This window comes from Narcine bancroftii, chromosome 4 (genome assembly GCF_036971445.1).
Source record: "Narcine bancroftii isolate sNarBan1 chromosome 4, sNarBan1.hap1, whole genome shotgun sequence".
Lineage (NCBI taxonomy): Eukaryota > Metazoa > Chordata > Chondrichthyes > Torpediniformes > Narcinidae > Narcine > Narcine bancroftii.
This window is the reverse complement of record NC_091472.1, coordinates 70,069,035-70,091,834: the sequence shown is the minus strand read 5'-3', so window position 1 is coordinate 70,091,834 and position 22,800 is coordinate 70,069,035. Positions and strand designations below refer to the sequence as shown.

Below are 22,800 nucleotides of genomic sequence, written 5' to 3'. Positions count from 1 at the left end.
GACAAATTCCACAATATTGACAGGACCGTAGAGCCAATGTGCTATCCTCATTGTTGATTAATTATTGCATTTTTAAACATTTCAGTTCGTTATTCCCACCACCTATCCACTTCATAAATTACTTTTAATTGTATCTAATTCTTGCTTTCCTTTTTAATTGTATTTTCAGTTTTCAAGTTTATTATCATCTGATTACATATGCAACCTGACAAAACAGTGTTTCTCTAGAGCATGGTGCATACACAAATACATAATGATCCCTTTCTCTCTCTCTCTCTCTCACACAGACACTCACACACACACACACACACACACACAAAATTTTATATAGAAAAACTTTTTTTGGGAATTTATTCAGTTACAGGATACTATTCATTAGATCAGATACTATTTATTGAAATATTAAAAAAAGAAATGTTATATTACATGAAATTGCCATTAGTCTGCCATAAGACAAAGATTTGCAATTAGCATTAGCATTGCCCAGTGCCCCTTACAGTCAGAGAAAGAGAAGCAAAAATAAGGTCTCCCAGAGTCGCTGAGTGTCACTGGATTCGCCTCCAGCGTTCCTGTAGTTTCTGCAGCTGCACAAGACTCCAGTTTAGTCTAAACCATTGGCAACCTGAACTCAAATCGAAACCTTCAACACATTAAGGAAGCCTTCAGCACATAGAGTCCCTTTGGGAGCCAGCCCTCTTTGGCATCAGCATCTTCTGGAATCTTGGTTCCGATACCTGATCCTCTTGAGCCAATCTCCAGAATTCTGCAACCTGATGTGAGTTCTTTGACCTTATCGCCTGCTGCAGCCTTTGTGTGTTCCTCGCCCACAAGTTGCCAATAGCCTCACCACAGTGTGTCCTTCAGGTGCAGAGCCTCTCGATGGTCCGCCACCATGGTCACTGTGCTTGGGGGTCATCTCCTTGGCTTCTCTTCCAGGGTTGGCGGGGGTTGGTTTTTCTCCATTACTGGTGCCATACAACAGACAGTTGTTCCCCTGGAGTCTGCAACCCCTCAAGGCCGCTGCTGAACACAGGCACCGTCATCTTTGGCCCAGACCCCACAGTCGCAGGATTTAAATCCTGTACATGGTCATTGCCAGCAAGACTGAGCAGTAGGACCTTGCAGGGAAACGCTGTGTCTCTACTCCCCGCTCTTTCTTGGTCCACACCAGCGCCACTGTTACAGCAGCTTTGGCGGCACTGCCAGTTTTTCAATTTCTCAGACTGTGGGAAGAACCTATTATGCAGCCTGACATTCCTGATTTTATTTTCTTCTGTATTCTTGATGGTAGTAAATTAATGATACTGTGTGCTGGTTGTCTATCATTCTTTGAGCTCTATTTAAGCAATACTCCCGGTACACATTGCTACTTGGTTTTCTTGTCCCATGGAAATTTAATTAATTGAGAGTAATACTGAAGATTAACAAACCGCAAGATGAATCTAAGAATAAATTAGACTTTTTTCACAAAATATTAAGCAATTTCAAGATGTGACCCACTGTTTCACCACTCATGAAGTGTTTAACCACAATTTTTACCAGTGTAAGGTGTTATATAGAGAATTTAGGTTAAAACGACTTAAGTTAAAATGTGATGATTAATCATAAAAAGGGAAGCCAGAACGGACAGGGAGCTTACTAGCAGTCAAGGACAAAAGGTTCTGCTGAATATGTTTTTTTAAACCTATCTTTTCATGGTCATGGTGAGAGACATGCAGGAGACAAAGGATTGATAAGAAGGGTGAGAAACAGAATTTAGTGTATGTAGAGTTCACAGCGTACGTAACGAACGTGATAATTAAAAATGCAGTTATACTTAGAATGCTTTTGTAATACTAACCAATTAAAACAGTATTAATAAGAAGGGGAAGGGCAAACAATAAGGGTATAAAAATCAATGCACTGTATGTATCGGGGCTTAACTGGTGAGAAACCAGTTGAGTCCAACTCTGCAGACTTGTAAATAAAGCTTGTCGTGTCATCAGTTTTAAAGAGACTCATGTGTGAGAAGTTTTATTTCTGACATAAGGCTAAGTTTATCCCTAAATAATGAAAGGGCTTGGAGTAAAGTTTCTCAATATTTGGCTGCATTATACTCCTGTCTCCAGATTGAATCCCTGATCTATTGCTCTAACTCAAATGTCTTTTGTCTTATCTCTTGTCTTTCATCCAGCATACTCTCCAACTGAACAATTATGTCCAAATCCAAGCAGCGGTTTGCATTTTCAGGGTTATGGAGTTGATTTTTACTTAGTATTTGGAGGAGTTGCTGGGTGTAAGGCAATAGAATAGAGCAGGAAGAACATGATAGCTGATTGGGACATAAGAGGTGAGTCGGAAGATGGAGCAGTCATAAAAACATAGAAAATAGGAGCAGGAAAAGACCGTTTATTTCTTCAAGCGTGATCCACCATTCGATATGATTATGGCTGGTCATATGACTTCAGTACTCCATTCCAGTTTTCTCTCTATTCCCCTTGATCCCCTTAGCCAATTGAACTTTCTGCAGTTGGGTGTTCCACAAGTTCACAACTGAGGAAGAAGTTTCTTCTCATCTCAGTCCTAAATAGCTTCCCCCTTCTCTTTGGATCGTGACCTCATGTTCTGGAAGTCCCCACTATCCAGTTAAATTATAAATAAACTGGAATTTAATTTGATGGTTTACAAAAAAATTATCCAAAAATGTATTTATATTCCTTGCTGCTTCTTTATCATACATTTTCTTCAGTGGCCTCTTCTGCATTAGGATTGACTTAATAGATGAAGCAATGTTCTATTTTAATCTGTGCATGCAAACTAATGATTTCTTTTCCAATCCATGCAAGTCAAATTGGCACAATCTAATTTTTTTTGTATCTTTTCCTTTATTAGTATTCAGAAGACATAAAGCATAAAACAACCCTTCTTGAACTGCAAAAAATGTTCACATATCTCATGGTGAGTACTTTACTGGATGATAATAATTCTGACTGAGAGCAATGCTATGAATATTATAATTTAGTTAATATCACTACTTAGGAAAGTGAACGTAAAGCATATAATCCAAGACCATTCTGCAAAACATACACCATGGACAAACAACCTTTGAATACTGGAGAACAGAAAGATATGACTGAATTTTTCACTGATCTGATAACAAAAATTGAAGAGATGTCTCCTGATCTGGTAAGTTTAAAAGCAATTATTTTCATTTGGTTAATGTCAGAAAATAAAAGCGATATTTTTCTAAAAGTGACTTTTTTATTAGAAAAACACAGTGAAGAGCCTATTTGGAGGGGTTATTACAAATAATGTTGTATCATTGGTAAGTGTTTAATTTTGAATTTTAATCACCTTTTATTATGAAATTGTTCTATGATGAATGCTAAACTGCTTTTTTTAAACTCAGGATTGTGAACATGTTAGCCAGACAGCTGAGGAATTCTACACAGTGAGATGCCAAGTAGCTGACATGAAAAACATTTATGTAAGTTGTATAAAATTTCATCAAATAAATAGCAATATTAATGTAATTGATAGGAGCAAGCTAAATTGAGGGGCCTTTAAAGTGGAAACTGCAAGGTAAAATAGCAAGCTCTATCTTGTGCACAGTTAATATTTCTAAATTGTACAAAATGGGAATGCCACCTGAGTACTATTATTATTTCTGATAAATGAAACAAAAAAAATGGTCCTTGTTACCTAACTGTAGAATGTAGAACTCTTTTTAAAAAAAAATAGGTGATAACTCTTAAAACTATTCTGCATCATAGAAGGATCCAATATTTTTTAAAAATAGTACATTACTCCAGTTAATCAGTGTTTGGTTTGCTCATAAATGACTCTGAATTAACAACCATATCATATTATATTAAAATTGCTGTGTTATTGATGCAGCTCAACATTTTAAAATATTTTGAAATGTGCAATTTTATAATGCAATGTTCATTTTATATGCATTACGTTCTTTCTAGGAATCACTTGATGAAGTTACTATTAAAGATACTCTGGAAGGTGATAATATGTACACTTGTTCACAATGTGGAAAGAAAGTGCGGGCTGAGAAAAGGTTTGATTTTACAGTCAATACATCTGGATGTTTTCACTTAATTGTTAATCAGTCATGGCCTTTTGTACCATCTTTCAATCAGCATGTTGGAAGCTTCACATTGAACAGGATAACTGCCAAAAGACTTGAGTAGTTGGATACTTGGGAAACTTTATTTTGTGTTGTGTTGTGGAATGGTTTCAAAAGTACTCTGCTCACCATGACAACCATCACAGTAATAAACCTTGGTATAATGGAAAACTGATTAGTAGAAGGTATTTTTTGCAAGAGAGATAATTAGTCATGTATTTGAACGAGTGAAATACTGTACTTTGACTTGCATGACTGAATTCAATTCCATTGTATCCTTGAAATGGCCAAACATGCTGCATTTTCTTAGTGAATTTTTAAAAATCTTTGTCTTTCACAGGGCTTGTTTTAAAAAATTACCACGAATCTTGAGTTTCAATACAATGCGATACACTTTCAATATGGTTACAATGATGAAAGAGAAAGTCAACACTCATTTCTCTTTTCCGCTTCGACTTGACATGACCCCGTACACTGAAGATTATCTTATGGGCAAAAATGATCGGATAGATGGTACTATGCAACATTTTATAGCTTAGTTATAAATATTTATACAAGATAAATAAATAATTTTAATTAGTCATTCGTTTTCTGTGAAATGTGCAATTTTTCACCTTTGCATGATGTTTTTTAAACAAGTTAACATCCTGATTTGAATAGTACCTTACATTATGATTAATTTAGTTTGCTTATATTACTGCTTAAGTTAAAATTCAGGTACAGACTCTAGCAAGTTCATAATAGGTTCATAGTTGCAGGTTCTTGTGGAGGTCAATTATAATCTTAAAGATAAAGAATACTGTGTGGTAAACATCTGTGCAGTTATTTCTCTAATACCTGCAAGTAAACTTATTTTCTGCATTTTAATTATGAGAAACAATTGCATTCTTGATAGAAAAAACTACAGTAAAAGTCTGAATTCTCATGCAGTCCTTCTAAAATTCAAATTTGAGGAAAATAAAGAAGAGATGAACAGGTAAATTTTGATAGTTTATTAGTGAAACGTTTTTTCATCCAAAGTTCAAAAAAATATTTATTCGTTCATTTCTGCAACTTTTGTGCATTTCTAGTGCTTATGCATGCAGGCAAGCACACAAAGGCCCACTAAATTTTAAAAGTTCAAGAGTTTTTGCCAAGTCCGGATTCTTGGGTGGTACAGATTTCTGGCATCTGGAGTTTTGGACTTTTACTGTACACTATGTAGCTTAGAAAATGTGATGGAATATTTTGCAAGAGCTTTTTGCTGTTCTCCAAGGACCATTGATGATGCTATTGATCCTCCTCCATTTTCACTTGTACGTTCCTGCTAGGAATGAACTACAATACTGCAGATGCTAACTCTCGGAAGCGGTAGAAGTAGTCAGTTGGTCAGACAGTATCTGTAGGTTGCTGGGGTTGGGGAGGGTGGTGGTGAAAAGCAAATGTTTTAAGATGACTGCATTAAAATATTTCTAAGAAAAGGTTGTCTCTTCCTACAATTGACTTGAGTATTTCTTATATTTGTTGTTTTTGTTTGAGGACTTTTGGATGATTTCACAACAAAGCAGACTTTCTAAGGCAGCAGCAACTACAAATCTTTGGTGAAATGAGCAGAAGAGTGATGGTTTTTATTATCCTTTTAGGTTTGAAGGAGGATGGTAAAATTAAACCGAATGAAAGCTTTGAATATGATTTGATAGGAGTGACAGTACACACTGGGACAGCAGATGGAGGGCATTACTACAGTTTTATTCGTGAGATTGTGAATCTTCATGCTTACAAAAACAACAAATGGTAAGCTGATCTTTGTAGTTTCCATTTTTAAGGTTAGTTGTGCAAACCATTTATAAATACAACAAACTTCTGCATTGCCATTTTGTCACAGTTTATTTAGAAACCTCCCCCACTACCCCCCCAAATATTTTTGATCATGAGTTAGATATGTTTTTGTGCACATATTGTTAGATTAACAGAAATTAACGTTAAAATGCTATTTAAAATTTATATCAGTTGTATTTAATCTTTTTTTAAAAGGTACCTATTTAATGACGCTGAGGTAAAACCATTCGATTCTGCCCAACTTGCATCTGAATGCTTTGGCGGAGAAATGACAGTAAGTTGCTTCTTTAAAAGAAAAATCTGTAAAATCTTGAAAGAAATAATGTGCAATACTTCATTCTTTGACACTTTTCATTTTGACCTTCATTTATTTTTGTCTAGTTTATTTGGGATATTGGAAGTGAGTGGCTGAAAATATTCTGTTCCAAGCAAATTCTTCTTTGGAAACATCAATTTGGTTACCTTTAAATAGGTGTTAACACAATAAAACTGTTTACATAGACTCCTTACATCTATTGCATAATTTATTCATAATTTCTCGTAATTTAAAAAAATTACATTTAAACATACAGCATGATAAAAGGCCCTTTCGGCCCATGAACCTGTGCCGTCCAATTACATTCAATTGACCATAACCGCTCCCAGTACGTTTTTCAATAGTGGGAGGAAACTGGAGCCCACACAGACCTGAGGAGAACGTACAAACTCCTTACAGATAATGCAGGATTTGAACCCAGTCCCAATCGCTGGCTCTGTAACAGCTTGTTCTAATCACTCCACTAACTGTGCCGCCCAATATACCATTTGAAAGACGAACACACATGTCCAAAATCTCTGCATTATTTCCTTTTTATTTCTTCTACATAAAATCCAGTGTCTCGAAAATTCATTTGGTCGTATTGTAGCGGAACACTATGGTTATAGCTCGAGGTATAATGTGGTTATAGCTCAAGGTTAAACAAAGAACACTCTCACACAAAGGTAGTGTAATCAACACTGACTTCATTGGCTGAAGCTATGCCTTTTATAAGCAGCCGGCTGCGTCACCACTGGGGTGTGGCTTGAACGGGGCTGGCTGCCAATTGGCTATTCCAGATCCATAGGCCTGGATTGGACCCCCTGCATTCTGCTGGTGGTGATTGGTCAATTCATCTGCTTTTACTGTGGCCTATGGGAGCGGGTTTCTCATTCTACTATGGGAGCGGGTTTCTCATTCTACGTGCTGTTTGCTTGATCGCTACATTCAACATCTGTTTCCTGTGTCAGCCTCCGGAGTGGTCCACTGGCCGCTACAATATAATTTTTAACTAGGAATGATTATAGCTAATTATTGGTGAGTATGCGTAAGAATTAAAGGCCACTGTGGCTCAGAGGTCAGTCCATCCTGTCCCTCTGAACCAAACACATTTATTCAGGCTAATCCCACCTGACAGACTGGTCTATAAGCTATGGGTTATGACATCCAGATGCTTATCCAAACACTTTGTCAATGTAACAAGCATTTCTACCTGACTGTGCTTCCAGGCAGTGAATTTCAGGACTCCAGTCTAACCATTCACTCTGCAATTTATTCTCCATTTTGGCAACATTCTTGTAAATTTCCTCTGAATGTGCTCTCAGTGATCTCTTGTACTGTTTGGAATACACTGATCAGAACTGTACATGATATTTTTGATAGGGCCAAACATATTTTCCCATTTGTATTCATTCTACATTAAACTAACCAAAACTGGATTTTTTTTCCTCATGTTCAATGTTGAATCATAACAACATTTACAGCATAGAAAAAAGCCATTCAGAGCATCTAGTTGGTGCCAGAATATTTTTTCCACCAAGTCACATTGACATACATCCAGACATAACCCTCCCATCCTTGTTCAAATTTCTCTTAAATGTTGAAATTGAACAACCACCATTTCCCCTGGCAGCTTGTTCCACTCTCTCTCTCCCTCTTAGTGAAGAAACTCCCCCTAGTGTTCCCTTAATCATTTCACCTTTCACCCTTTACCCATGTCCTCTCATTCATATCTCACACAGCCTCAGTACAAAAAGCCTGCTTGCATTTACAATATCGAGAGCCATCATATCTCATTAAATCTCCCTCATTCCCCAATACTCCAAAGAATAAAGTCCATGCCTATTTAATCTTTCCCAATAATTTGACAAACACTAACCCATTTGACAGTAAAGAGAGCCAAGTCTGGACAACGTCCTTGTAAATTGTCTCTGCAATATTTCAATCTTATTAATATCTTTCCATGAGATAGATGACAAAAACTGCACATAATACTCCAAATTTGACCTCACCAATCAGTCTTATACAACTTCATAACATCCCAACTCCTGTACTCTGTTACGAGCCCAGAGGACCCCAAAACCCAGCAGCAAAAGATATTCACCAAGACAAATGGTTACTTAAACAAAAATTGCTTTTAATTATCTTTAAACATGAAAACAGAATCACACTTTAACTTATCACTATTGACTTAACTAACCTAACTTAACCCCCTTCTAATTCTAAGCGCATGTTTATGTGATGTGTGTATAAGTTCAGAAAAGTACTTTGATTCACAGTCCAATCTCACTTCTCATTCCTCCAAGTTCACTGGTGGCAGGCAGTTCTTATACTGTGCACAGAATTTAACAGTTATAAAGTTCACCAGGCTTTGGGGCTTGAAAGGTAAATGGTTACTGCTCAGGAAGGTTCTTGTCGGTTTTCAGAGAGAGATTTGTTGTATGCTGGACACCCACAACTGATTCCTTTTTAATCAGCCACTTCAGTGTCTTGCCAAAGAAACTTGCCCCCTCAGGGTTCTCCAGATGACAACCTCTTTCTTTCAGGTCACCTAAGAGTTCCTTTCTGTTTCTTTTATTTCAAGTGAAACATTAGGCAGCTAGTTCTCTCCTCTTACATGAACTACAAGGGCTTTGACCAGACTGAACTAAGCACTCACAACCCATCTTCCGAATGGGGTTTTCCCACAAGCTTGTCCTGTTCCAGTCCCAGCTGCTGCTGCTGACTGTAAAACTGTAGAACTGAATTCTGTTTGTGTCTCTCTAGCCCGTTTTTCTCTCTCTGCTTGCAAAACCACATGATGGCTTTGATAAGTTCTTTTATCTGTTGCCCTTTTGTAAACAACAATCCATTAGTGAAGTCTCTTGGGCACTCTCCAAAACTTTTGCAAAGGCTCTGTGGCCGACATCCGGCACTTCACCCATGACAGAGGGCATTTCTAAATACCTCTGCTTGGCCCTACAATTTCTACTTGAGCCTCCTTCAGGATCCGAGGGAATATTTTGTCAGGCCCTGGGGATTTATCCACTTTTATTTGCCTCAAGACAGCAAGCACCCCTCCTCTGTAATATGCACAGGATCCATGGCTTCACTGCTTTTTTTATGTATTTACTTCTATGGACTCAGGGACCATCTCCTGAATAAAAAGAGATGCAAAGCAAAAACACTTAAGATGTCCTCCATGTCTTTTGGCTCCATACATAGAGACCAAATTTTGTCTCTATTTCTATCTTTTTGATCTGAACGTATCTGTAGAAGCCTGTGGAAAATTCCTTCACCTTGTCTGGCAGAGCAATCTCATGCCTTTTCTCCTGATTTTCTTCTTAAGTGATTTCGAGCATGCTTATACTTGTACTTTGTTTATTCCACGGTGCCTACACTTTTGTGACTCCTACTTCTTAACCTGGGGCTCAAAATCTTTTCTATCTGTTAGACTTGCCTTAAATTCTGGTCAGAAACACCCAAACTCCGTACTCCCAAAGTTTCACTATTCAAGGCCTCCCACTTCCCAGACACATCTTTGTTTGAAAATAGCCTGTCTCCCAGTCTACAGTTGTCAGATCCTTTTTGATTTAAAATCTTAACCCTAGGAGCAGACTTATCTGTTTCCATAAGTTTCTTGGAACTAATGGCATTATGATCACTCTCTTTGTCTTCTTTCTCTCTTTGGCTTGGCTTCGCGGACGAAGATTTATGGAGGGGGTAAAAAGTCCACGTCAGCTGCAGGCTCGTTTGTGGCTGACAAGTCCGATGTGGGACAGGCAGACACGATTGCAGCGGTTGCAAGGGAAAATTGGTTGGTTGGGGTTGGGTGTTGGGTTTTTCCTCCTTTGCCTTTTGTCAGTGAGGTGGGCTCTGCGGTCTTCTTCAAAGGAGGCTGCTGCCCGCCAAACTGTGAGGCTCCAAGATGCACGGTTTGAGGCGTTATCAGCCCACTGGCGGTGGTCAATGTGGCAGGCACCAAGAGATTTCTTTAGGCAGTCCTTGTACCTTTTCTTTGGTGCACCTCTGTCACGGTGGCCAGTGGAGAGCTCGCCATATAACACGATCTTGGGAAGGCGATGGTCCTCCATTCTGGAGACGTGACCCATCCAGCGCAGCTGGATCTTCAGCAGCGTGGACTCGATGCTGTCGACCTCTGCCATCTCGAGTACTTCGACGTTAGGGGTGTAAGCGCTCCAATGGATGTTGAGGATGGAGCGGAGACAACGCTGGTGGAAGCGTTCTAGGAGCCGTAGGTGGTGCCGGTAGAGGACCCATGATTCGGAGCCGAACAGGAGTGTGGGTATGACAACGACTCTGTATACGCTTATCTTTGTGAGGTTTTTCAGTTGGTTGTTTTTCCAGACTCTTTTGTGTAGTCTTCCAAAGGCGCTATTTGCCTTGGCGAGTCTGTTGTCTATCTCATTGTCGATCCTTGCATCTGATGAAATGGTGCAGCCGAGATAGGTAAACTGGTTGACCGTTTTGAGTTTTGTGTGCCCGATGGAGATGTGGGGGGGCTGGTAGTCATGGTGGGGAGCTGGCTGATGGAGGACCTCAGTTTTCTTCAGGCTGACTTCCAGGCCAAACATTTTGGCTGTTTCCGCAAAGCAGGACGTCAAGCGCTGAAGAGCTGGCTCTGAATGGGCAACTAAAGCGGCATCATCTGCAAAGAGTAGTTCACGGACAAGTTTCTCTTGTGTCTTGGTGTGAGCTTGCAGGCGCCTCAGATTGAAGAGACTGCCATCCGTGCGGTACCGGATGTAAACAGCGTCTTCATTGTTGGGGTCTTTCATGGCTTGGTTCAGCATCATGCTGAAGAAGATTGAAAAGAGGGTTGGTGCGAGAACACAGCCTTGCTTCACGCCATTGTTAATGGAGAAGGGTTCAGAGAGCTCATTGCTGTATCTGACCCGACCTTGTTGGTTTTCGTGCAGTTGGATAATCATGTTGAGGAACTTTGGGGACATCCGATGCGCTCTAGTATTTGCCAAAGCCCTTTCCTGCTCACGGTGTCGAAGGCTTTGGTGAGGTCAACAAAGGTGATGTAGAGTCCTTTGTTTTGTTCTCTGCACTTTTCTTGGAGCTGTCTGAGGGCAAAGACCATGTCAGTGGTTCCTCTGCGCGAAAGCCGCACTGTGATTCTGGGAGAATATTCTCGGCGACACTAGGTATTATTCTATTTAGTAGAATCCTAGCGAAGATTTTGCCTGCAATGGAGAGCAACGTGATTCCCCTGTAGTTTGAGCAGTCTGATTTCTCGCCTTTGTTTTTGTACAGGGTGATGATGGTGGCATCACGAAGATCCTGAGGCAGTTTACCTTGGTCCCAACAAAGCTTGAAAAACTCATGCAGTTTGGCATGCAGAGTTTTGCCACCAGCCTTCCAGACTTCTGGGGGGATTCCATCCATACCTGCTGCTTTGCCACTTTTCAGTTGTTCGATTGCCTTATATGTCTCATCCAGGGTGGGAACCTCATCCAGCTCTAGCCTTAGAGGCTGTTGAGGGAGCTGGAGCAGGGCGGAATCTTCGACTGAGCGGTTGGCACTGAAAAGAGATTGGAAGTGTTCTGACCATCGGTTGAGGATGGAGATCTTGTCGCTGAGGAGGACTTTGCCGTCTGAGCTGCGCAGCGGGCTTTGGACTTGGGGTGAGGGGCCGTACACAGACTTTAGAGCCTCGTAGAAACCCCTGAAGTCGCCAATGTCCGCGCTGAGCTGTGTTCGTTTGGCGAGGCTAGTCCACCACTCATTTTGGATCTCCCGGAGTTTGCGCTGAAGATGGCTGCATGCGCGACGGAAGGCTTGTTTCTTCTCTGGACAGGACGGCTTTGTAAGGTGAGCCTGGTGGGCAGCTCGCTTCTTTGCCAGCAGCTCCTGGATTTCCTGGCTGTTTTCGTCAAACCAGTCCTTGTTTTTCCTGGAGGAGAAGCCCAGCACCTCTTCAGTGGATTGCAGTATGGTAGTCTTCAACTGATCCCAGAGGGTTTCAGGGGACGGGTCCGTGAGGCGGGTTGCAACGTCGAGCTTTGCTTTGAGGTTTGCCTGGAAGTTTCCTCTCGCTTCGTCTGACTGCAGGTTTCCAACATTGAACCTCTTTCTGGGGGCTTTATTGTTCCTGGGCTTTGGCTTGAAGTGAAGGTTGAGCTTGCAGCGAACCAGCCGGTGGTCAGTGTGGCATTCCGCGCTAGGCATGACCCTGGTGTGGAGCACATCTTGTTTGTCACTTTCTCGCACCAGGATGTAGTCCAGGAGGTGCCAGTGTTTGGATCGGGGATGCATCCAGGTGGTCTTAAGGCTGTCCCTCTGCTGAAAAAGGGTGTTTGTAATGACAAGTCGCTGTTGTGCGCAGAGCTCCAACAGGAGGCGCCCATTGTCGTTGCACTTGCCGACGCCATGCTTGCCCAGGATTCCTGGCCAGGTTTCTGAGTCTTTGCCGACACGAGCGTTGAAGTCGCCCAGGATGACAACCTTGTCGGCTGTAGGGGTACGTTGGATGAGGTTGCGCAGGTCGGTGTAGAACTTGTTCTTTTCTGCTGGTTCCGCCTGGAGGGTTGGAGCATAGACACTGATGAGGGTGATGTGACGCTTGTTTTGAAGTGGGAGTCGCATGGACATGATTCGGTCCGAGAGGCCTGTCGGAAGGTTTTCGAGTTTGGAGGCAATGAAGCTCTTGACCATGAAGCCTACACCAGATAGGCGTCGTTCATCCGAAGGCTTGCCAGACCAGTAGAGTGTGTAGCCCGCGCCGCGTTCTTGGAGGCTGCCTACATCTGCCAGGCGGACTTCACTGAGAGCGGCTATGTCGATGTCATGTCTGAGGAGTTCATGTGCAATGAGGGCAGACCGACGTTCAGGTCGGTGGCTGTCAGCCTTGTCTAGCATGGTTCTGATGTTCCAGCATGCTAGCTTGAGTTTGTGAGCATCTTTTGAGGGGGAGGACGTGGAGGGGGAGGACGTGGGGGGGGAGGACGTGAACCTGTCCTCGGGCCTGCGCAAAGGAGCTTTTAGGTGGAGTGCAGTGCGCGCAGTACTGGCCCCACCCTTTACACCCATGGTTCGTGTGCCGTGGCCAAGCAAGCTGGGACGTGGCAGCGAGGTCCTTGGGTCGTAGGTTTTATATCGGAGTGGCCTTCTCCTATGCAGGTTTCTTACCCGTGCTGGAGGGGCCTGCTTCCCCTCCTAGGTCGGTCCATACTGCCCGGACCGGGGCCGAGGCCGCCGCAGTTCACCCTGTGCCTGGATTTGGGGCCGCCGCCTCCCACTCTCTGCCCGGATCGGGGCCTTCGCCTGCCCCACTCGACCGAGGCCGGGGCCGCCGTCTCCCCCTTGCTCCTACCCGTATCGGGGCCGCCGCCGTCTACCCTTCACCCGGACCGGGGCCGGGGCCGCTGCTGCTCTCCCTGTGCCTGGACTGGGGCCGCCGCCTCCCACTCCCTGCCCGGACCGGGGCCTCCGCCTGCCTCACTCGACCGAGGCCGGGGCCGCCGTCTCCCCCTTGCTCCTGCCCGTATCGGGGCCGCCGCCGTCTACCCTTCGCCCGGACCGGGGCCGGGGCCGCTGCTGCTCTCCCTGTGCCTGGACTGGGGCCGCCGCCTCCCACTCCCTGCCCGGACCGGGGCCTCCGCCTGCCTCACTCGACCGAGGCCGGGGCCGCCGTCTCCCCCTTGCTCCTGCCCGTATCGGGGCCGCCGCCGTCTACCCTTCGCCCGGACCGGGGCCGGGGCCGCTGCTGCTCTCCCTGTGCCCGGACCGGGGCCTCCGCCTGCCTCACACGACCGAGGCCGGGGCCGCCGTCTCCCCCTTGTTTCTGCCCGTATCGGGGCCGCCGCCCCGATCCAAAGTAAACGTACGCACTTGCGACACCCGCCCTGTCTTATTTCCGAATCCATTATTGCACTAACTCTAGTTAGGACCTCAATATATTGATCAAGAAAACTTTCCTAAACATATTTGACAAACTCCAACCTGTCCAGTCCTTTGAAAGTATGGGAGTCCCAGTCAATATGTGACAAGTTATAATCACTTAGATTTTTAGATTTATTGTCAGAGTACATATCTGACATCACATATCACCCTGGGATTCTTTTTCTAGCGGGCAAGGCAGAATTACCATTTATTAGTAGTGCAAAATAAAACTACATATTGTACCCATGTAAACAAATGAAGAACTGTAAACAGATAACAAATGCAAACAAAGTGTACAAAAAAATCAATAAAATGCAAAAGTAATGGTTCCTGATTGAGTTTGTTGTTGAGGAGTCTGATGGTGAAGGGGTAGCAGCTGTTCCTGAACCTGGTGTTGTGGCACCTATACCTCTTTCCTGATGGCAGTAGCAAGAGCAGAGTGTGTATTGGGTGGTGTGGATCCTTGATGATTGTTGCCGTCACTGACGCAGCGTTGCCTGCAGATGTTCTCGATGGTGGGGAGGGTTTTGCCTGTGATGTCCTGGGCTGTGACCACCATTACCTTTTGGAAGGCTTTGCACTCAGGGGTATTGGTGTCCCCATACCAGCCTGTAACGCAGCCAGTCAGCACACTGTGTTATATTTCTATAAATTTGTTCTGCCAATTCCTGTTGACTATTGGTTGGTTGATAATATAATCTCATTAATGTGGTCTAATTATAATGTACCTGATATTCAGAAACAAGGAATCTACCTATCAAAGAGAAACTGATGGAAATTTATGCAGCATTATTGTATAATATATTGTATAATATATTGCTTTACTATTAAAATAGTACTTTGAGCTACAGCACAATTCACCTATAGAACATGTTTGAACAAATTGGGTTAAATGGGGTGTTCTGCAATTATCATACTCTTGAATTCTGCATAAGTTTATTGTTTTTATTCAATTTAGACCAAAACCTATGATTCTGTCACGGACAAGTTCATGGATTTTTCCTTTGAAAAGGTAATAAATTTTCTTGGGAATAGTCACCAGTCTATAAACATTTGCATGTTGACATTTTATTGTATTTTGTGAACAATCAAAATTGTCTGTTGATTGTATATGTTTTGTGGTGCTAATTATAAAAAAAACTTTCCTGTTTCAGTGATGAGAGTATAGTTTGTTAGGCAAATGCAGAGAAGTCACAAAAGGAATGTAGAAAGGAAGTCGCAAAAGAATAAATGTCAGAACAAATATTGACACCAGCAAACAAAATAGTAACACTTAACTAATTTTGCATAGATTAAATTTTAATTTAAAAATTTTTTACCTCTAACCAAGAAAAATATTATTTTGTTTTGTTCTGATTAAAACCATAGAACATTATAGCAGAGAGAGTAAGCCCTTCTAGTCTATACTGAACTTTTACTGTCAAGTCCCACTGACCTGCACCTGGTCCATATCCTTCCATACCCCACTCATCCAAATGTTATAATTGAGTCCACATTCACCATTTCAGTTGGCAGCTCATTTCATATCCCACCACTCTCTGTGTGAAGAAATTCCCCCAAATATTGCCCCTAATCTTCTCCCTATTCATCTTAATCCATGTCCTCTGGTTTGTACCTTACCATACCTCAGTGGAAAAAGACTACTTGCACTTACTCTATACCTATCATAATTTTGTTTATCTCTATCATATCTCTCATTTTCCAATGCTCCTGGAAATAAAATCCTAACCTGTTTAACCTTTCCCTGTAACTCATTTCCTCAAGTCCCAGCAACATCCTTGTAAATCTTCTCTGCGCTATTTCAATTTTATTGATATCTTTCCTGTAGTTGAGTGACAAAAACTGCACACAATACTCTAAATTTGATCTCACAGATATCTTGTACAACTTTGCCTTAACTCCCGACTCCTATACTCAGTACTTTGCTTTATTAAGGCTAATGTGCCAAAAGCTTTCTTTACAACCCTAAGTCAAGTTTATTGTTATCTGATTATACAGTATGACCTGATGCAACAGCGTTCTCTGGTCCTTGGTGCAAAACATGCAAACACACAACCAGACATTACACACATATAGACAAACAATACATATGCAGGACAAATATTTCATCTATACAAATAAATAAATATTGTTTCATGAATATGAAAGTCTCAAATGGTTATTGGTTGTTCAATATTCTCACTGCCTGTAGAAAGAAGCTATTCCTTAGCCTGGTGGTGTTGGCTCTGATAGTCCTGTATCTCTTCCCCAACGGGTGCAGCTGAAAGATGCTGTATGCAGGATGGAAGGGTTCTTCAATGATTTTTCATGCTCTCTAACTACCTATGATGTCACTTTCAGGAAATTGTATATCTGTATTCCCAGCTTCCTCTGTTCTACACACTCTTCAGTGCCCTACTGTCCTACCTTGGTTTGTCCTTCTAAAATACACCACCTCCCTCTTGTCTGCATTAAATTCCATCTGCTGTTTTGCATCTTAATTTTCTAGCTGGTCTGGATCCCTTCAAGCTTTGAAAGCCTTTCTCTCATTCCATTACACCTGCAATCTTTGTGTCATCTGCAAACTTGCTGTTCCAATTTACCACTTTATCATTTATGTACTTGATATGATGACAAACATCAGGCACTGATCCTTGAGGCACATCACTACTCATAGGCCTCCTATCCACTATCATCCTCCAGCTTCTCCCATAAAGTCACTGTTGAATCCAACCTATTACCACATCATGAATACCGAGTGACTGAACCTTCCTGACCAACCTCGTGATCTTACTAAAGTCCATGAAGACAACAGCCACAGTCTTTCCTTTATCAACTTTCCTGGTAACCTCAAAAAAGACTAAGATTTGTTAAACAAACCTGCCATGTTGACTATTCTTAATCATTCCCTGGCGATCTGATCTCTTGGAACACCTTCCAATAACTTGCCTACTACTAATGTCTAATTCATTGGCCTATACAGTAAAACCCCTGTTATCCAGAATTCAAGCAACCACCAAAAAAAGGATAAAATAAATAGGTCAAATACGCATGTTTAAAATTGCCACACCTTGTTCTTCACCAATCACGCAGCATGCAATCTCAAGCAACCGGAAAATTCACTTATCTTCCAATCCCCGTAGGTGTCAGATACCAGGGATTTTATTGTAATTTCCTGGGCTATTTTGAGCCTTTTTAAAAAATGTCTTCTGGCTAAGGACATTTTAAATATATCTGCCAGGACCCTGCAATTTCTGCTCTAACTCCCTCAAGTTTCAGGGAAATACCTTGTCAGGCCCTGGAGATTTATCCACCTTTATTTGCTTTAAGACAGCAAGGACCTCCTCATCTTTAATCTGTACAAGTTACATGGCCTTGCTGCTTTTTTGTCTCTCTTCCCTACAGTGTGTGCCAATTTCCTGAGAAAATACAGATGCATTTGTGTGGTTCTTCAGAGAACATTTACAATTTTAAACCTTTATTTAAATTTCTATTTATTTATTTTTTAAAAACTCATTAATTTATTTCCTTTTTTTTCTATTTGCTTGAATTCTGGTTAACAGGATTTTTATTGTACAAGTAATTTGCAAATTTTCTTTGTAAAATACCACAGAAATTGTTATGTTTCAAAATGGACTAGTACTGATTTGCGAAGTGCATTTTCTCAAAGAGCAATAATTTTCTATTATGAATCAATCATATTTTTGGTTTGTCAATACAAAATCTTGTGCTGATTTTTCTCTTTTTATCTGCTTCCCCTATCCCAGTTTTGTATGCATTCTCCAGTTAAGGATAATTCATTGAATGAGATATTTTGATTTGTAATTTAAAGAGTGGCAAGAAAAACTGTTGTCAATCTCCCAGTCTGCGCATAGTCTCGCAGACTGAAATGGTTGGCCACAGGGAAGTCTCTCACTGGTGCGGACAGAACTTTCAAGTGATACAACACTTCACTTGTGTGTCCGCAGGATTGGTTTACTGCATCTGGTGCTCCCTCTGTGGCTTTTGCTTCAGAAAGACTAGGTGCAGACTGGGAGATCACTTCACTGAGCACCTTTGCTCTATCCACTCCAGTGACAGAGACCTCCCAGTAGCTAACCATTTCAGTTCTGTGTCACATTCCCATTCTCACATGTCTCCCCATGGCCTCATGTACTATTCCACCAAGAGCACCCATAAATAGGAGGAACAACACCTGATTTTCAGCCTGGGCACTCTCCAGCCAGATAGCATTAACAATCAGCTTTTACATTTTCTGCTAACCTGCTCTCTTTTACCCCTCCCTTTCCTTCCCCCTGTCAGCTCTCCACCCCCTTCCCTCTCTATTCACCCAGCCATCCCTCCTCCCCTTCCTTGCTGCTCTGCCCTCCCTCTCTTCTCTATTTATCACCTCTTGCTACCATGCCTCCCCCACCCCTCCTTACTCTTTCATTTGGACAACTGCCAACATTTTTCCATGCCTTTATGAAAAGTTCAACCCCAAAATGTTGGTTATGTATTATCTTTGCTCTGTAAAGGATACTGTTTAACCTGCTGAGTTTCTCCAGCATTGTTTTTTTTAAATTTAGATCCTATATCCTTGCTTTGCTTTTCTTGCTTTACTTCATTCACCTCACCCATAACCCTCTTTCTATAATTGCACTCTTCATGTCCAATTAGTTTACCAAAAGGATGTTGAGAAGTTGGAGATACAGTGTATGTCAAGTGATATGGGCAGCTATGAGTTGTGGAGAAACTGATTTATGAGTGGTTTTCTGAAATGGAACTCTGACATAAATTGGGGAAATGCCTGTATAATACATTTTAATTTTTCTTTTATTTAAAATCTGATCCATAGTAATTTTTAAAGGTTTCTGAAAAATTCTTTTGATCCATGCTGCCCAATCGGGGCCGGTCAGTTTCCCCACCCCCCACCCTCAACTTTGAACAATTGGATACTTTTCCCAGTTAACAAAATTGGGATGGGGCAACACAATCTGTTGAAGTTTTTCAGAATTTTATGTTGCTTGAGATTCTACTGCCACTTGGCTCATGGGGTTTGTTAGCAACCAACTTCCTTAATTTGTGAGGAGGGGGAAATAGGGGGAAATAGAAAGGAAGGTCAGTGGCTGAAGACACAATAATCAATAATCAACATCAAGACCTCAAATTTTTGCTAAAATTCCTCCCAAAGTCATATCAATGGAGATGTGTGTACATGCTTGCTGATCACATCAGTGAACTTGCAGTTTTCTTGTATCCTGGATTCATCATGTCTCTATTCTTAGAAAGGTAAAAGAGCTGAAAAGACAAATCTTGATTTTATTCCTTATCAGTTGTAGTGATGAACAATATGTTATTAGGAAATTTCAGAAGATGACTTGGATTATTTTGAATGTTTTGATGAGAACTTGTGTGCAATCACAGGAATGTTTGACCTTCAGCATCTGAAACCTATCTCCTGTTCGTTAAGCATTTTCCTTGACATATGTACATCATGTGCTGTGGTCAGTATGTCAAAGTTTAATTTTTTGGTGAGAGAAGTATCTGAAGATGCTTGCTACTGAAACAATGTCTTGGTCTTAGACACACAGTGCATACATGCTGTTCTATAAACGCGTGGAAACAGAAGAAGAAAGTGCGAAGGAATACAGCTTTGATGTTTCACCAGAACTTTTGGAGGTAATGTAATATTTTTTGGACCTGTTGACTCTAGCATATTGGGAAAAAATAATGGTATTTAAGGAAGTAATGGAAATGTTTATACAAATTTATGATAAAACACCAGACTTCATCATTCTTAATTTAATTGGAGAAATAAACAGAATAAACATAGAAAAGTCTAGTACATTCTTTGGCTCATCTTGTCTCTGCTGCTCATGATGCCAAATTAAACTAATTTCTTCTGCCTGCACCTGGTTCATCCCTGTATTCTGTGCATGTTCATGTATCTGTCTAAGAACCTATTAAATGTTGCCATTGTATTTGCTTCTAATGTCCTCCATGGCAGCATGTAGCAACCATTCTTTTTGGTGGGGGATCTTGCCTGCTTCGTCTTCAAAATTGCCATTCTAGTATTTGACATTTGCAGCATGGGGAAAAAAAGACTATCTACTTTAATTCTGACTACTTAATAGAGATAACAAAATTGAGCGCCCTGTCAACCATGGTGGAGGGATAGCTCAAAAGGAATACCTCTTGGGTGCACAGATATGGACAGATTAGACAAAGCCAATCAAATGACAAGAAGAGAATGGACTCCCTGCAAGAGGTAGAATACAAGTTCTAGTCAATATAGCTGTGGAGTCTGGGATTGTAATTGATATTGATTGCTAACCAACCCTCTGAGGTAGGGGAAAAAAAGTCAGGAATGAGAAAGGAAAGTCACATGACCATGCTTATATGAAATTAAGTTGGACATTCTCAGTAAAGGTGATGCATCTTGTTTTTTGAGAGAATGAAGCAGGACCAATATAATCATGAATGTACTGACAAAAGATGAGGGAAGGAGTTCAAGTAGCTTAGATCCTTGCAGATTCTTATAACTACACTGTTAATTTAGAAGAAATATGTTTGGTTAAAGGAGAGATTGTTCAGGTGTGAATGAGTTCAGGCAGGTATGGTGGTGGAGCAAGGGGTTAAAGACTGGGTCTTGTTCAGGAAAAATTCGAAGGCCAGGCTTGGTGTGAGATAAAGATGTAGAGGGATTGAATGTATTAGTGGTCTTTTTCCTTAGAACTATGAGGCTGAAAACAATCAAAGTTTTGAGGGTATCAGAATGTAATGAATATAAGGGAGAAGGAACTTGATAAGGGGATCAATAATTGAATAAACTTAATAAGAAATATCTACTGTGGGTCAAGAGCAGATTGAAACAATGAATTTACCAGGCTAATTGTTGTGCATCCTCAGTTGGAAGTTGAAGAGGGCTCTGTGTGGTTTGTAGACTTGGGATGGAGGCTGTGGAGTAAAGATCTCTCTGAGCTAAGGTCATTAACTGAGTACATTGATTAGGTATTATTGCCTTGATCAAGGTATGAAGAGGTAACAGAGAGCTTGTATGCAAACTGAGGTAAAGGCCACATTGCCATACATCAACTGCACTGTCCTCAACAACAATTTTGATTTTTTTTGTGTTAGTTATTAGTGAGTGGAGAATTACAAATTCAGAGGATTAGTTGTAGGTTGGGTTGAGCAAGATCAAGGTTTCTTGTATCGTCAATTAATAACACAATAAAAATGTAATATACAGTACTTCAACTTATGTCTGCTGTAAGGCAAACAAAGTCGTCATGAGCATTGCGTGGCACCCTTAAGAACAGGAGAAAGAGAAGCAAAAGTGATTCTCTTCAGATGGGTGTCCATGAATTCACCTTCAGCACTCCCACAGTCTCTGCAGTTTCATCAGGACCTGGTGGTAGGACCCCGTGGAGCAGTGCCTGTTTCTTTTCGCCCGGGCCCGTCCAGCAGCAGTGCTTTCATTTTTTAAATTTCAAATTGCAAATGTCATCCCAGTAGTTTGATAAATAGATCTAGTGAGGGCAGGTCAGAGTGAGGGACGCACATGGATAAGCCATGCTAAACAGAAGAGAGGAGTTCCACCTTCTTGTGTGACCAAAGGAGGGAAACTTACCTGAGAACATAGTACACTGGCAGCACATTACAGGCCCTTGGGCCTTCGATGTTGTGCATTTCAATATCGTGCTCAGAATCCACTGAGATGGGAATATAGGGAATTAATCTGAGGCTGATACTGAGAATAAATTGATTGAGATTGAAGAGGGGAAGATTGGAACAGAAATTTCTTTTTGATCGCAACTTGGTTTCAGATCATGATGTTGAATACCCAGAGCACAATAAATGCCCCACAATTTAGCAATGTGGAAAGAAATCTTGAAAAATCTCAATTTTAATGCAAAACAAGTCTTTGAGTTCCCATTTTCAAGATTGTTCTCAGTGCTCATTTTTTTTTAACTTAGTGGATTTGGCATGACAACATGCAGTTTCTACAGGACAAGAACATCTTTGAACATACTTACTTTGGGTGAGTACTCTAACATTACATCACTGACAGACCATCAGAAAATCGTATTAGCAGGATTATACAATTTGCAATCAAAAAATTCTACAATTTCAGATTTATGTGGCAGTTGTGCAGTAGCATCCCCAGCACGTTACCTGATCCAAAGGCAGTATCACTTATGACTGCAAAGGTGAGTCTTTGTTATAATGTGGATTTTCACAGACTAAACATCAGGACATTCTGTATATTTTATAAACAAAAACATTTTTGTCACACAATTGTATCAATGATTTTTTTTTAAATTGTAGCTTAGTACCTCTTTTGTCCTGGAAACTTTTATCCACTCCAAAGAAAAGGTAAGTGCACATTATTAAATATATATCTGTATTAAATATACACAGAATAATCTATAAACAACATACAGGTATTTACTCAAATTAAATTACTTTTACATCAGCCCCTATGAAACAGTTTGTTCCTTTAGAAAATTTAATTGAATAACACCAGAACAAAAATATAGCTCCAACACACCCAATAGCTGAAAGGTGTATTGTTGAGAGCCAAGGTCAACTTTAGGCACTAAACTAGTACAGGTACACGATCCTTTATCCGGACATCTAAAATCCGGAAAGCTCCAAAATCCGGCAAGTGGGGACCAGTGGTTGGGGGAGGCAGCTGAGGGACCACGGTCGGGGGAAG

At 41.2% G+C, this 22,800-nt stretch overlaps 1 protein-coding gene across 10 annotated transcripts in view; it reads left to right on the top strand.

Annotated features, from left to right (window-relative positions):
* Window positions 1-22,800, top strand: part of usp34 (ubiquitin specific peptidase 34) — a 264,058-nt gene that overhangs the window by 172,988 nt on the left and 68,270 nt on the right. For all 10 annotated transcript variants that reach the window (XR_011355789.1, XM_069931549.1, XM_069931547.1 and 7 more), the window contains 13 exons: window positions 2,872-2,937; window positions 3,019-3,165; window positions 3,248-3,304; window positions 3,389-3,466; window positions 3,954-4,048; window positions 4,458-4,630; window positions 5,740-5,890; window positions 6,131-6,209; window positions 15,079-15,132; window positions 19,665-19,760; window positions 22,058-22,122; window positions 22,216-22,291; window positions 22,410-22,457. Coding sequence is in view for 9 of the 10 variants with exons in the window: in XM_069931549.1 (XP_069787650.1) it covers window positions 2,872-2,937; window positions 3,019-3,165; window positions 3,248-3,304; window positions 3,389-3,466; window positions 3,954-4,048; window positions 4,458-4,630; window positions 5,740-5,890; window positions 6,131-6,209; window positions 15,079-15,132; window positions 19,665-19,760; window positions 22,058-22,122; window positions 22,216-22,291; window positions 22,410-22,457 (1,185 nt within the window). In the remaining variant the exon portion in view is untranslated. The remainder of the gene's footprint in view (window positions 1-2,871; window positions 2,938-3,018; window positions 3,166-3,247; window positions 3,305-3,388; window positions 3,467-3,953; window positions 4,049-4,457; window positions 4,631-5,739; window positions 5,891-6,130; window positions 6,210-15,078; window positions 15,133-19,664; window positions 19,761-22,057; window positions 22,123-22,215; window positions 22,292-22,409; window positions 22,458-22,800) is intronic.